The sequence below is a fragment of the Pieris rapae genome, chromosome 2, assembly GCF_905147795.1.
Source record: "Pieris rapae chromosome 2, ilPieRapa1.1, whole genome shotgun sequence".
NCBI lineage: Eukaryota > Metazoa > Arthropoda > Insecta > Lepidoptera > Pieridae > Pieris > Pieris rapae.
In genome coordinates, this window is record NC_059510.1 from 1,173,513 (window position 1) to 1,190,096 (window position 16,584).

General features: G+C 34.4%; 3 protein-coding genes across 4 annotated transcripts in view; 2 read left to right on the forward strand and 1 right to left on the reverse strand.

The window, feature by feature from the left end:
• The first annotated feature begins 840 nt into the window (after nucleotides 1–840).
• On the forward strand, nucleotides 841–3,856 carry LOC110995618 (beta-1,4-mannosyltransferase egh). Of its 2 annotated transcripts, XM_022262872.2 has the most exons (2): nucleotides 841–1,901; nucleotides 2,277–3,856. In XM_022262872.2, exons 1-2 carry the CDS (start codon nucleotides 1,116–1,118, stop codon nucleotides 2,832–2,834), a joined length of 1,344 nt encoding a protein of 447 aa, XP_022118564.2. In that variant the 5' UTR covers nucleotides 841–1,115; the 3' UTR covers nucleotides 2,835–3,856. The 2 variants fall into 2 exon arrangements, with proteins under 2 accessions (XP_022118564.2, XP_045490317.1); XM_045634361.1 differs by having other exon boundaries at nucleotides 841–2,420.
• A 1,682-nt stretch (nucleotides 3,857–5,538) lies between these two features.
• Nucleotides 5,539–10,331, forward strand: LOC110995595 (membrane-associated protein Hem). The gene is made up of 2 exons (XM_022262834.2): nucleotides 5,539–5,742; nucleotides 6,045–10,331. The coding sequence occupies exon 2, from the start codon at nucleotides 6,046–6,048 to the stop codon at nucleotides 9,421–9,423; it is 3,378 nt and encodes a 1,125-aa protein (XP_022118526.1). The 5' UTR covers nucleotides 5,539–5,742; nucleotide 6,045; the 3' UTR covers nucleotides 9,424–10,331.
• A 1,379-nt stretch (nucleotides 10,332–11,710) lies between these two features.
• LOC110995601 (disintegrin and metalloproteinase domain-containing protein 10) overlaps nucleotides 11,711–16,584 on the reverse strand; it is an 87,580-nt gene continuing 82,706 nt past the window's right edge. Inside the window, exons 14-16 of the mRNA XM_022262850.2 lie at nucleotides 15,367–15,599; nucleotides 14,586–14,752; nucleotides 11,711–14,129 (exon numbers count right to left, since the gene is read on the reverse strand). Of these exons, the coding sequence (XP_022118542.2) occupies nucleotides 14,038–14,129; nucleotides 14,586–14,752; nucleotides 15,367–15,599 (492 nt within the window). The 3' untranslated portion in view covers nucleotides 11,711–14,037. The remainder of the gene's footprint in view (nucleotides 14,130–14,585; nucleotides 14,753–15,366; nucleotides 15,600–16,584) is intronic.

A 16,584-nucleotide genomic window follows, 5' to 3' on the forward strand; every position in this document is an offset into this window, starting at 1 on the left:
TTATTTCTATTTACATTAATATTGTTAGTAGATATACTCAGATTCTTAAATGTAAACATGATTGGAATAGGTTAGTTAACTACTATAATTTTTGTAGGCTGTTTCATTCATAAAATCTAAACTTTGGTTCCCCAATATCATTGAAACCAGATGAGCTATAACAATGAGATAAGAGATGAGATGATAGCTACTTACAATTTGTGACACCAGTGGGAATTAAAAATCTTTTGATATAAATGAAACTTGTTGTAAGCAAGCAGTATTTACACTAATGATTAAATATTTCAGTATATATTTTGTCAACCTGTCTCTAACAATATTATTGTCAGTTATGAACCACAGCAGAATACCTAGTGTCTTCAAATCAAAATCAAATCAAAAATCATTTATTCATATAGGTAACATAATGTACACTTATGAACGTTAAAATATACTTTAAATGATTCTAATTTTACATTTACTGCCAGTTCTAAAATCAAGGGCGTAGAACGGAAGAGATGAACGGGCAATAAACTCTCCGCCACTCTTTTTAATCGCCAAGTTTTTTTTACACAATATTTGTAAGGAGCTGCAACCACTACACCATGTTCCATATGACATATTGAGTAATAAAGAATAATAAAATAAATTAAAAACAAAGATTTGTCCTCTATCAGCAGGAGGCATGGTGAAATAGGAGTACGCACTTACATACTGGTGAGAACAACACGCAAATACGTAGTATAAACAACTAATATCACCGCATACACGAATTCAAGTACGACCAGTCACCACAAGAAGCACCCGTTCACGAGTATGACGCATGGCCAGCCATCCGCCCCCTTGCCATATTTTAGGGAGAAAGACAACCCGAAGCATGGACGCCGCCACAAGCTATATTCAGCTTATAATTTTGTCAAAAAATACTATATATAAATAGGGACTATATGTAATGTAACTAGCGAATCTATTAATGTGTGACACTGCATCAAAAAGCAATAAAACTCAAGGCTACATGCAAATAGATAATGTTAAGTACTTAACATTTAATGATACAGTTTTTTTAACTGCAATGCATTGATAGTTTATAAATGTGAAGGTATTGTGTTTATTGTGACACATTTTTTTTAAACAAAATGGGAGGATACAAAGGAAAGCATGTTTTTCACTGTATGTTTCTTTTTCTACTAATTTTTCTTTTTATAAGTGGTACTAATAAAGGACAAGAAAGCAGCATAAATATTTTCGGGACCTATGGATTACTTGGCACCATTATATTATACATTTTAAGGTTATCTCCGTTATTCTCAATTATTCCAACGATTTTTAACTTTTGTGGTCTTGTATTTTACAACACTTTCCCCAAAAACGTGGAATTGAAAAGTTCGTTGACACGTGCACCGTTTTTGTGCATAAGAGTGGTTACACGAGGATTATTTCCAAATCTCATTTTACGAAATATACCAAGAAATCTAGAAATTTGTAAAAATGTTGGTCTTGAAAATTTTATACTAGAAGTTGTCACCGATTACCCCATCTTTATTCCAAAAAATGAAAAGGTCAGAGAAATTATAATCCCCGGTGATTATAAAACTAAAAATGGATCACTGTTTAAAGCCAGAGCTTTACATTATTGCTGGGAAGATAATGTTAATAGATTGAGCGATTCGGATTGGATTGTTCATATAGATGAAGAGACTTTGTTAACGGAAGCCTCGCTGAAAGGTATACTGAACTTTGTCACTGAAGATAAATATGATTTTGGCCAAGGAACAATAATATATGCTAGTGAAGTAGTAAATTGGATTACTACGCTTGCTGATGCCTATCGCGTAGCTCAGGATATGGGGATGTTTCGCTTCCAGTTTTATGCATTCAATAAGGCGATTTTAGGTTGGAAAGGTTCTTTTATGGTCGCTAAGGTAAGATATTTCTAACAAATCAAAGATGTATCTTTATCTTTCAATATAGCAAAATGGCATTTTGGCATTACATCCCAAAATCATCCTAGTTCGAAACTATTTTCATTACTACATAGTTAACGTCAGAATGACGTCCTACTGTGTCCAGAGAACCAAACATTACAGGAAATGAAAAAAATGTTTAATTTCGTCAATGTTAATTAAAATATTCTTAGGTATGTGCTTTTGTCCATAGTTTTGGATGGTAAAAAGGACTTATTAATTACATACATAAGAGTTACGAATAAAAACTAAATCTTTTTTTGACATACGAGGTTTCTACAGTGTAAATTTGATACTTACAACTAATAGTAAATAGATGTTTTCTCTCATCAGGCGATTTCTGAAAAGAAAGTTTCGTTTGACCACGGACCCGAGGGCTCAATTTCTGACGGACATTTCGCTCTAAAGGCGTCCAGCATGGGATACACTTTTAACTTTATCGAAGGCGAAATGTGCGAGATGAGTCCATTTACCGTATTTGACTTTATTAGACAAAGAAAGCGTTGGTTTCAGGGTATGATTATTACTGGTAATTGTGAAACGATTCCATTGAAGTATAGGCTTTTGTTTCTATTACATACGTACGCGTGGCTGGCGCTACCTCTTAGAGCGTGCAATTATTTCACAGCTGAATATTATCCAGTACCGTTTCTATATGTATTAGATTTATTGATAGCTTTCATCGGAGCCGTTGGGATATATTTGCATATCTATGGCTCTATTAGATCTTACTCTATGAAACAGTACGGTTATTTTAAAATTGTCTTAGTTTTAGCGACAATTATAGTATTGCCACTTGTCCTTATATTAGAGATAGTCGCGATTTTTTTGGCGATTATCACTGAAAAGAAAGGTTTTTATGTGATAGATAAAAATATTTGGAAAACGTGATCGATCAACTGTGTACAAAAATCTCTTGTTCAAGAGCAATTTATTAATAGTCATTGTAAAATACTATTATTAAATACATAACTTTAAGAATATTGTGTTTTTCTATAAAGGCGGTAGACTAGCGTATTTTTCTATTATTATTCTTATACGGTCATTCTGTTATATATATTAATATTAAAAACACGCAAGAGGTTTATTAACCGACGGTTTTTTTTACAATAAGCTTTTACACACATATAACTCTATTATATGCCCGTGTATTTGTTTTATATTAATATAGTACCTAACTAAGAATAATGGCTTTGATATTTTTTCCATATTTTTACTCTTATTTTATACCGAATTTTTAGAGAACAGGGGCAAACGGGCAGGAGCCTCATCTGGTGTTAAGTGATACCGCCGCCCATGGACACTCAATGCTGGAAGGCTCGCGACGTTCTTTTACCTAAGTCCCTAAATCGAATGGGTTCGCAAATATTTCAGTTGCAAGATTCCATATAGTGGTGGTGCCTTAAGGATATCTCAGCTGTTGTGGAACGCCGGACGTAAAGGCGATACCGGCATGGAGGAAATGAGGCAAATTCAGGTCAGATGACTCGAATCATGAATCTGATACCTATAGACGCTGCCAGAAAACTTGTGGGTATTCTAACTTCCGATGTATGCATTTCTGTATAAGTATACTTGACTTCCGGGTGTTTTTTCCTATTTATTAAAACCTTTAATTTCATCTATTCACTAAGCATACTCCCGTAATCACGAGATGACCGTAATATGTTTTGGTGTACTTATTTTCTTTGATTATTTTTTTATTAAATCACCTAGTGGGTCAATAAGGCAATTGAAAAGCGATGTTTACAGATTTCCAACCAATAAATGATTTAACAAAGTAGTTGTAAGAAATAATTAGGTATTTCATTACACAATACACGCAATCCATTTTAAGAAATTACTTTCCACGTGCAGCTGTTGTTACAAGTGAGCAATTTTGTAGAAAATACGTTTGTGAAATAAAAATTTATTCTACATTTTTAATTTAATTTTTCTTGAGTAGGTATAAAGCTTATAGCAAATTCAATTGTAAATTTGTCTAGCCTATCTGTCGACCGGCGGCATTTGATCATATGTAAATAATATATTTTTAAACCCTTTCCTATTATTTATGTAAATAACAATACGCTTTTTAACATAAGGACTATTATATAAAATCCAGAAATAATACATAATAAGAAATTCCAATGGCCTAACTTTACAGAGTTATTTCCGTGTTTATTGATTTGGTAACTGACAGGATATGGAAGTTAAAGTATAATCAGCTCTACACCAAATAGTAGGCGTAACTGGCAAATAGGAGGAAGTGTTAATTCTAAAATGTAATTTTATGTTGAAAATATTCTTTCTGACGCTCCATTTGCATACAAAATCAACTGAAAATAACGATTCAAAAGTAAAAGGTTAATAACCTTTTTTGTATATTATTGCAGCCATGTTTACAGAGCTATGTAAATTTTATTTACATGTTAATTATAAATTAATTAGTTCATTACAAAATTAATATTAATCAAGAGGCATAATATATAATATGCAGTATGCTACTATTATGTTATCTTTTTTAAAGTCTTGTGTTTTGCCCTTCTCAATCTCATACATTTTTCATATAATGTAGTAGATACGGTGTCTCCTTCTTGTAACGATTATTCTGAACTGGCGAATCACAAACAATAGTGTTACATAAACCCAGGATATCAAACAAAAACTGATAACGATAGGCAATATTTTGAACTAAAGTGCGTGCTTACAAAGTACACATGTCAGAAGTAAAACTTCTATGTAATTTAATTATTACTAAGCCTCAATACATGATAAAGGTAGGATATATTTGTCTAGTTCCTAAGTCATTTAGAATGTGTCATAATACTAATAACTTTTAGAACTACTTAAAAATCTTAATTCATCCCTCAGTCTTCACTCTACTCAAACCTGAAACAAATATATCCAGTTTCGGAACTGGATACACATAACTGAAAAAATCATTAAGCAGTGAAACCATATGCGGAATTCGTGACTTCGGATTCATATAGCATACTTCAGGGATGTGAAAACTATTCAGACACATACAGTCTTAGCAATTCTGGAAGCAGGCTCATGCAGTATGTTCCACCCGTCAAAACATTTAATGCAAAGAAGATTGTCGATTGTTTTCCTACGTACGATTGTTACGTGCCTAGAAAAAACGCACGATGTTGTGATTGAACGAGATACATACATACATAAAAAGTCAGAACGTGTCAAATTCTCCCACTTAGGGGTTACCTACACCTGTCCATAAAACAAGAAAAATTTGCATTATTTTTTATTTGCTTACAACAATTTTATATTTTATTTTAAAGTATAACACATAATCTTAAAAAACTGCTACCTTATTTAAACAAATTACTTTAGGTATTCTAAAAAGGTCTCGGAGTTAAGTTGTCAACTTCTCAGTAAGAAATTTATTTCTTGTGAACAGTGAAGTACTTTGTATTTTTTCCTTTCTAGAACAATAATATAACCTGCAAGTCCACCTTTATTATCTACGAAATAAAAACTGACAGCGTTATCTGCTCCTACAGCGTTGAACTCAATGTCGTTTTTGACATTTAGTATTGTTAGTATTATAACGCGATTACTCACAAATTTTATGTGACAATGAACAATCTACTGAGTACTGTCAATGATTAGTAAACGAGTTACGGGGGGGACAGGCAAATGTATACGACACTCCCTTTTCCTGTTTAATAATTTAATAAATGGTTAAGTAGAAAAGATATACATTGGTTCAGTTTGTGTATCAACTACAGTTACATAAATATTTCGGGAAGTGTTAAGTAATGGAATTGTAACTTATTAAATCTGAGACAAAATCCAGGTGAGCATATTATCTCGTTTACAGTAAAGCTATCGGTATACCGTGACCGCGGTCGTTACGTTAATAGTTCTTCTAATACTGTAATTAGATCAAGTATGTTGCGACCTACGGCTTATGTATTTATCTTCTTTGTTTAAGATAAAAAAACTATTAAATTGTTTATCGTTATTTCCTCTTATTATCAACGTTATTAAAGCTAACAGTCATTATGGCCTTTATTAGACCCTTCTAGACTAAAATACTTAAAGTTAAATTTTATTCTTTATAATAAAGACCGAAATAATGTGTATAATTTATTTCAGAATGTCTACAATGTCCAGATCAGTTCACATCAGTCAGCAAAAGCTGGCTGAAAAACTTATAATACTAAATGACCGTGGTATTGGTATGCTCACTAGAATTTATAACATTAAAAAGGCATGTGGCGATACAAAATCTAAACCGGCTTTCCTGTCTGATAAAACATTGGAGTCTTCTATTAAGCACATAGTCAGAAGATTCCCAAACATTGATGTAAAAGGCCTTCAAGCAATAACAAATATTAGAAATGAAATAATCAAATCACTATCATTGTATTACTACACATTTGTGGATCTACTTGATTTCAAGGATAATGTATGTGAACTTTTGAATATAATGGATGCTTGCCAAGTTACATTAGACTTGACATTAAACTTTGAGCTTACAAAAAATTACCTTGACTTAGTCACAACCTATGTTTCATTGATGATATTGTTGTCAAGAGTAGAAGATCGTAAAGCAGTACTTGGCTTGTTTAATGCAGCACATGAGATGGTGCACAGTCAGATTGATCCAAGCTTTCCAAGATTAGGTCAATTGATTGTGGATTATGATACACCCTTAAAAAAACTATCTGAAGAGTTTTTGATCCACCAAAAAGTACTTTCTAGTGCATTGAATTCACTGTGGCATGTTTATCCAGCTAGAAACTTGACTGCAGAACATTGGCGTTCTGAACAAAAGTTAAGTTTAGTCAGCAACCCAGCTCTACTTTTGAAACCATCTGAAACAAATACTATGTCTTGTGAATATGTAACTCTTGAGTCTCTAGAGAGATGGGTCATCTTTGGTTTTGCTATGTGCCATCAGATGCTTCAACAAGACCATGCAAACAAAATGTGGGTGAGTGCATTAGAGTCGGGTTGGGTTGTCGCTTTATTCAGAGATGAGGTTATTTATATACACTCCTACATTCAGAGTTTCTTTGATGGTATTAAAGGCTATGGAAAGAGGATATCAGAAGTCAAAGATTGCTATCACCACTCTGTTCAAAAAGCTGGTTATAAGCATAGAGAACGGCGAAAGTTCCTAAGAACAGCATTGAAAGAATTGGGTCTTATACTTACTGACCAACCAGGATTGCTGGGTCCTAAGGCATTGCTTATATTTATTGGCCTATGTTATGCTAGAGATGAAGTATTTTGGCTTCTTAGACACAACGATAATCCTCCACAAAAGGTTAAAGGAAAGGCTACTGAAGACTTAGTGGACAGACAGCTCCCTGAGTTGCTTTTCCATATGGAGGAATTGAGAGCATTAGTCCGCAAATACAGTCAGGTGATGCAAAGATACTATGTTCAGTATTTATCTGGTTTTGATGCTGTTGCTTTGAATCTTATGATACAAAATTTGCAAGTATGCCCTGAAGATGAGAGTATTATATTATCCTCATTATGTAACACTGCGGCCAATTTGAGTGTAAAGCAAGTTGAAAGCAATGAGCTCTTTGATTTTAGAGCCTTCCGTTTAGATTGGTTCCGCCTCCAAGCATACACATCAGTAGCAAAAGCGCCATTCAGCCTTATTGACCAAAGAGAACTATCACAGTTCATTGATAAAATGGTATTTCACACTAAAATGGTTGACAACCTTGATGAAATTATGGTTGAGACCTCTGATTTATCTTTGTTTTGTTTTTACAGTAAAATTTTTGAAAGTCAATTTCACATGTGCCTAGAGTTCCCAGCACAGAATCGTTACATTATTGCATTCCCTCTCATTTGCAGTCACTTCCAAAATTGCACCCATGAATTATGCCCTGAAGAAAGGCACCATATCAGGGAAAGAAGTCTATCTGTTGTTAACATTTATCTGGATGAAATGGCAAAGGAAGCCAAGAATATTATTACAACAATTTGTGACGAGCAATGTACAATGAGCGATAAGCTCCTTCCAAAACATTGTGCCCAAACAATTGCTCATCTCGCAAATCGCAAGAAGAAAGATAAAAATAAGAAAAATCACATTGAAATTGTAAAACCAGGTGCAGAAAGTTATAGGAAAACAAGAGAGGAGTTGACTACTATGGATAAATTGCACATGGCATTAACTGAACTGTGTTTTGCTATAAACTATTGTTCAACTGTCAATGTTTGGGAATACACATTTGCACCCCGGGAGTATTTACACCAACATTTGGAAACAAGATTTTCAAAAGCATTAGTGGGAATGGTAATGTTTAACCAAGACACAAGTGAAATTGCTAAGCCATCAGAGTTGCTTGTCAGTGTAAGAGCTTACATGAATGTACTTCAAACGGTTGAGAATTATGTGCATATTGATATAACGCGTGTCTTCAATAATTGTTTGCTTCAACAGACGCAAAATATGGACAGTCATGGCGAAAAGACAATAGCATCTCTATATACGCAATGGTATTCAGAAATATTACTGCGACGCGTTAGCGCTGGCAACATTTGTTACTCAATAAATCAAAAAGCTTTTGTAAGTCTTTCCGCTGAAGGTGCAATTCCTTTCAATGCTGAAGAGTATTCGGACATCAATGAGTTGAGAGCTTTAGCTGAATTAATAGGGCCGTATGGAATGAAGCTATTAAGCGAAACTCTAATGTGGCACATTGCGAGCCAAGTCCAAGAGCTTAAAAAGCTGGTGGTGCAAAACAAAGAAGTACTGCAAATGCTCAGAACAAACTTTGATAAACCAGATATTATGCGAGAACAATTCAAACGGTTGCAACAAGTTGACAATGTACTGCAAAGGATGACAATAATAGGAGTTATTTTGAGCTTCCGTCAAGTAGCACAAGAGTCTTTACTCGATGTTTTGGAACGGCGAATTCCCTTCCTGATCAGTTCCATTAAGGACTTCCAGCAGCAGTTGCCTAGTGGTGACCCTATGCGTGTCATATCAGAAATGTGTTCGGCGGCTGGCCTGCCATGCAAAGTAGACCCTACTTTGGCTTCTGCTCTCCGACAGCACAAGGCCGAAGTCGAGGAGGAGGAGCATCTGATAGTGTGTCTTCTGATGGTCTTTGTAGCCGTCTCCCTTCCAAGACTCGCTAGAAGCGAGGGCTCCTTTTACAGGCCTTCACTTGAAGGACACGCAAACAACATTCATTGCATGGCTCCTGCAATCAATCATATCTTTGGTGCCCTCTTCACAATTTGCGGACAAGGAGATATAGAAGACAGAATGAAGGAATTCTTGGCACTAGCGTCATCGTCATTGCTGCGGCTTGGTCAAGAAACAGAGAAAGAGGCGATAAAAAATCGGGAATCCGTATATCTTCTTCTCGATCTTATCGTGCAAGAGTCTCCTTTCCTCACTATGGATCTTCTAGAGTCGTGCTTCCCTTATGTATTGATACGTAACGCTTATCATGAAGTTTACAAGCAGGAACAAATGCTATTGCATTCTTAGTTCCGATGATATTAGAAGAATATCACTTATGTGTTAGGAAAGACATCTTAGCCGTAGTTCTTGTGAAATAATCGTTTTAATGCACGCGTAATACCTGATACGAGTTAATTATCTAAGATTTAAATGAATGTTAGCAAACAAATATTATGAATAATTCCATATTTGCATTCTTCTAGGCTTTAAAGACTGGTTAAGTATTCCTTCTCATATAATGAACGAAATTATAGACTATTTATTTAGGCTTCGTTTGTAGGATGACTTTGAATATAATTATTTATGAAATTAAGTTTATATTTGCCTTTTTATACATGTGCTTTTAATAACATTTTTACATGATAGATAAGTATTGTTTAGGGTAGTTGATCTTTAATTATAAGCAAACAATGTTTACGTTATTAGAAGTTGTCAGATCTTTTATTATTGTTTTCTCTGATATTTTACGTGGCAATACTTTTTTACAATTTCACTTTCATTACAATATCTCTAAAATCTGTGAAATAACACTTCCCTTAATTAAGTTTAATATAGATGGTGCTTTACCGTATCATCCAAAATTCGTCTGTTTTAATTTGACAGAGACTTCATCTCATACTTTATTAAGTCATTTGTTGTTTATTGCCATTACATTCAATTCCAACATTTGTCAGTCTTCTGTCACTGTCAATACTTGTTTTGCGTCTAACGGTTATTACACTGAGAAAGGCGAAGCGGTATAGCACTTATAGGATATTTTAAGTTAAATAAACTAAATACTTTTAGTTCAAAAGCCTTCTTTCTGAACCCACCCACAAGAAATGACGTGCACCCTGTATTTTGTAATAATTTTAATTATGTTGCATACAGCAAGATTATGCGCAAATTAATGTAACTTGTATAATATAATCATACAATAAATTTTTTAAATAGTATATTTCGTTTTAATTAGCCTTGGACCGATCAGTGTTGATATTTTCTGTGTTCCTTTTTTAGTTCTTAACCATGGAAAAAATTTACAATTTCACTTGTTGTTAAGTATTTCAGCTGCTTTACGTTCGTTCAACTTCTTTCAAAATAAAAAATTATTTATTTAATTTAGATGCGACTTAAGGTATGCTTATGAATGTCAAAAACGTTTACAAAATTAGCGAAAGAGCAAAACTACGCCATCCGTTCGCAAGACTACCAGGAGGTCTTGTTCCGAGAAGAACGGGCAAGAAACTCAGCAAGTTTTAACCTCCCTTTACATACAATAATTCAAAAGAAAATGTGACAAACCACGTCATTTAAGTTACATAAGTAAAAATAAAAATCTGTTCTGTGATTTACCACATTCACCATTACATTACATTTACAACAATTCCAAGAGAACAAAGCAAATTATAACAATACTAGCGACCCGCCCCGGCTTCGCACGGATGCAATGCTGATTCTAAATACACTACAGAAAATCTGTGAACGTTGTATATAAAAATGTGGGTTATCCATAAGAGATAGACATATACGATCAGGGACTTTTCTGTAGACCTTTTCAATGTGTACAATACTTAGTACATTATTTTGATAAAACTCGTAGGGTTCAGCCTGCGTTTGCAATGTAAGCGGAAAAAATGTAATTATTTACGACATCACATTAGAAACCTCAAAAATAACAGTACTTCTCCACTACTTAATGGATGTTATTATACATATAAACGTTCCTCTTGAATCCCTATCCATTAAAAAAAAGCATCAAAATCCTTTGCGTAGTTTCAAAGATTTAAGCATACAAAGAGACATAGGGACAGAGAAAGCGACTTTGTTTTATACTATGTAGTGATAATTAGAATTATTGCCAAGCGTTTTTATCTTCTAGGTAGTCATTAACTGTGTGGTTTTTTTAATGTATTTTGAATCTGTTGAGAGGCAGTTCCAATATTTCACTAGGAATCATGTTATAGCAGCGTATAAACTAATAAGATATAGGTACTATGTCTTATATTGTAAAATCTTAATAATTCAGAGTTCAGGAAGTGTGATTTTAATCAAAATATTAAAAAAATACGGATATAAAAATCATGACGACAGTTCCTGTCTACCGACTTTGAAGATGTCGTGTTTATAAATAACTATACATGACTTTATTTGTTGAAGATTTCAGTGTTCATACACAAATTAGACAAAGTCTGGTTTTGTTAAATAAAATATGTTTTCAATTACAAGGAAGTGAAAGATCTCCTGAAACATCGTTTTCTTTAATTTATTTGACGGCTTCTGCACGTGGGCATCACAAGGACAGTGTCGGAAAGGGAAGAAAAAAAAAACACCAAAATAAGATCATGTAAAATTTATTGTATTTTTTTGTTATTTTGAAATCACATGTTGTAACATTTATCTTGTTAATTAAAAATATTCACATTGTCTGTTTAAATATTCTATAACGGTAAACTAGCTTACACTTAGGAGAAATAATGCCATTACTACGCGAAAGGCGCGTCGCGAGTCAATTGGTCGAGTCGCCACTCATTCATCCATACATACAAATATACAATGCTTACAATGCATATCGATCCTAAAAAATGGCATTAACACGGTACACTTAGACGAGAACTATCCTTAATATATAGAAAATAATAAAACATCATGCTCTTTGGCTTGCACGACGGAGTAAGAAACGAATTACCTAGGAGAGATCAATTCAACTGTACACTTTAATACTTGATGCAATACGATTGGAGCTTTTCATTTTTCACCTAAATTAAATTTTGAGCTGGACTTTAAAACGCTTAAACAAGCTGAATATCGAAAGATCAGTCTAAAACATTTTGATCATTTGGCAATGTCTTTATATCTACGAAATTAAACTAATTGCCATAGGAAGACTAATTGTAATCTATTGGGCCAAATTTGAGCTTCAAAACAACCTTTTCGGGCCGTATACGTAATGAGCCCGTTAATGATAATTTTGTGACAATTTTCGAGTCATATTGCTTTGAAACATTACGTACGGAAAGAATTCGAAACACCCGCTCTCAGAGTTGTTCATGATTACTTCAAAAGTCACTGCCACTTCATTTAACTATTAATAGTTAAACTATTAGGATAGATAGATTTTATTGGTGATATAAAATTGAGATTGACAGACGACTCGGAATTCAAATGCTTTCCGATCGGAATCCTAACCGCAAATCTCTACATGGCACCTAGACTTCTCACATCTACAAATAATGACATATAAAATTACAATTATGGAGATTCCAGTAAAATAACGGATTACTAACTAATAACAGTACGATTATTTGATATTTTTACATTGTATATGTTGATTATATACAAAATATACACACGTGTCGGTACGGCCGACTGAAGAGATTTCGATATAAAAATAATAGCTAATTTCAGAACACGATGCGGTAAAATGGGCCTAGCTACAGCTCTTATTGAACACAAAATAACATTTTCCATAAGTTTGAAATATTTTTTTATGAATTTTAAAGTTTTTCATACAAATAGTTGACGCATTTTGATGAATGTCAAACTTATGGTCAATTATGGTTGCGCCGAAACTGTTTCTAAAGAGAAGTTTAAACTAAGTTGATAAGGACCTTTACATATCGAAAGAATATTAAAAAGTTGTTGTCTGTAAAGTCGATAGTTTAACTTGATAACGTCAAAACAAAACATTGATGAAATGATTGCATACTTTTTTGAATAATATTGAATTATCAGTATTTTGTATGGATACAAAGAGGGAATCCTCGGACGCATATACAAATCGAGTGGAAGAGAGATAGATGCGGCGCAAGCGTACAATGAGCGTAACGGGACAATGCGTCATGCTTTTTCGTGTCGCCGGCTTTCATCGATTTATCAGATGTTGTCACGTCAAAAGAGCAACAACTAAAATGCTAATAAATGTAAATTAATTCTCCCTAAAACTGATTGCATAGAGATATTTACGCTATCAAATTTTTGTAATTTTATAACGTTTTAGAAACAGTTCCGCCCTGTTTCAATGGCTCGTGAACATGAGAACAAATGTATAGTTGTTCAGTAGTACTATTCCTACTGAACAACTCGGATTTGCCCCGGAGATAGACTTGAGACGCCCTCACAACTTGACAAAGTTAAACTTATGGTCTCCAAGGTCTCAATTAACTTGTCTTCTCTCCGAGACATGAAATAATACTGTAAAATACACTGTCTTTAATCGCTTAATAGTTTAAATGCTTTAAATTAAAATGTGGCAGCGAACATCGGAATTCCATACTTTTAGCATTGCTTTCGATAAAACATTTTTCCAGGTTTTAAGCAAAAAATCGTTTTTTGTATTGATTATAGTATTTCAGTACACTTCTGACAGACTATAATTAAGCAGTTATTTGATATATATGACAATTTACATGGTTCATTCGTTAGGCAAATACGATATAATCTCCATACTACCGCGATATTTTTGTGATTATTTCTCATAATGGAACAAAAGACTTATATAAATTTAAAACTTAACTAACCAACTGTAATTTTATACAAATCCCTACAAAAGTAAACGCACGGTAATATCGAAGGCCTCGCTAAAAGTAATCGTGTGTGTGTTCACGAGAGGTGTGTGTGCGTGTGTGCGTGCTGCAAGTAGCAGAGCAGCGGCAGAACGCTGTGTCAGACCTTGTGCGCCGGACGCATCTCGTACGCCTGCGGATACGCGTTGGCGTACGGTTCGCGACGCCCGCTCGGGCCTGGCCCACCCGCACCTGTTTAGTGGGAAGAGATATTTAGAGGACTTAATTTGCGAGATTTTTTAAAGCTTTTATTTACTACACACACAAATCAATATGGTACCTGATTTGGCGATAATGACACCGGCGATGGTGCCTAGTTAACTTCTGCGTGTAGTAAGAAACCGTACTTGAAAAACCTGTTTATATCCTCTCCATATAAGATTGTGACGTCACTGGACAATTACTACTACGTATTGGTATCGTGAGCAGAATTGAGATTCTCCTCTGAGCACAAATAGGCTTTTATGTGCGTAATTAACACTTGCTCGTACGTTCAGATCTTAGAAACTGTCAGAAGACTGACGGCATTTGTCAGACACAAAAGGCTTATCACCTACTGCCCTATTAAAAAGTAATCATAAAACAGATGTAGAAAATTAAGGCCAAGGTTTTTTGACACACTTGATGAATGAAAATTGAATAGCTCACCGAGCTCCCGGGCAGTATAGGTGAGTGGGGGGGCGTAGCCCTTGTGGTTCCTGGCTCTGCGGTGACCAGGCCGCGGAGGGGCGTGGCCTGCGCGTCGCGGCTCTGCGTTGCCTCCACGCATCCGACGCAAAGTGTTCATCGGACGTCGTAAAGTTTCGGACAGACGTCTGTAAATAAATTTCAATTTATCGATTTAGAAAGCTGAAAAGGTTTTAAAGAATACTTTATTGACATATGTATTTTTTTTGCGTGAGTACACGAAATAAGACAATTGTGGGCATTTCTTTTTCCATTTTTACCGATTAGAGAATCGTCTTGATCCATGCCCTTGACTTGCGAATTTGCTTCGTAGTAATTGTAAATTTGGAATCAATTAAATACCTTCTGTTAACTTCTAAAAACTGAACAAAATACCTTTTCTTATTCATTCATCTTTTCCAAGTAAATATTAAAATCATAGTATAATATGGGGTATTAGATATAGTTTGTAATAAGTTATATTACATTAATAGTTTAAAAAAATAATAAATATCGTATACATTTTATATAGTTCACTATGGTTTCCATGCACAAACGCTTTACATATATTGTTGTCTCGACTCCTTAAATTATAATATCGAGGTTTTTTGCTTTCAGTTTTATTTTAGTATATGAATTTACGTTTTTAAATACTACTACTATCAAAAATCCGGCAATGCATTTGCGAGCCTTCTGACAATGCGATTGTTCTAAAGACCGAACTCTTGGTTCGAGAATTATGGGTTTAAATGAAATAAGTCACCTGGCCGGCGGTCGCTTGGGGTTCGAGGAAGGCGTATGAACGGCGCAGCACTTGACAAAAGCCCCCATTAGCACCACAAGGGTGACCCCGCCGAGTAGAACTGCCCACCACTTTTCGGTCACCCACTCTTGCAAGGTCTGGAGGGTCTCGCGGTTCAAGAGGAGGTTCTTCAGCCGGACTAGAGGGCCTTCGGCGTCCACTGCCCGACATTTTAGGAACACATCGCAATAACCCTGAAATTTATTTTTATTGTTCAATTTGTACACATGTTGGAAGCCATTATAACACAAAGTAACATTTTAGTTAAAACCTATGTACACAGATAGCAGCATAATCCTAAAGATATGATCCACCAGGAGTGGAAATCAGGTCTATAGGGAGACGTTCCTTTCTTATATTAATGGGATCCGTTGACCTTCAGGGTCAATCGCCTGAAAGTCATGAGGGAAGTACGAATTTAAAGACCACGCCATCTCCGGTAAAGGCGGGTTTGATCCTAACGTGATTTTAAATTTTCTTTATCGCGGGTGTTTTATAATTTTTGTGTTACATTAGATAAAAATCACGGAACTTAGTTACTGATTACACAATAGTGTAAATAAGTATATAAATCAATTCATTTAACTGAATGCTAATTCATATTCACAATTAAAAAATTATTTTCTAATTAAATTAAATTAAATTAATTAATTATTATTATTATTATTAAAATAAATTAATTTAATTAAATTTTGAAGTTTTACTATTTGAAGGGTTTGTTAGGATATTCCGAAAATTCTAAATAATTTATTTTAAGTCATTTTTTTTCTTTTGACATAATAAGGTCTTATAAACCATTGAACCGGCTGCACGTATGAAAAACTATGAATCATTGTCCCGTTACGCTCACGGTACGCTAGCGCCGTATCTATTTCTCTTCCACTCGATTGACCTATGCTCTTTCTTAAAATATGAAACATTGATAATTCAATACAAATGATTCAAGTTTATTCATAAAAGCATGCAATTATTTCATCGATGTTTCGTGCGATTTCAAGTTTTCGTTCGTTTAAGATTATTACATTTAAATTAAAAAAAATTTTTTTGTTCAACTCTTCATACGGACCCAGCGTGCCCATTACATAACATGGGGGGGCAAACGGGCAGGAAATCTTGACCTAAGATTATTGAATCCGTTTCGTGATCATTTATTTCTCTTCATAACCAAGTTGATGAGAT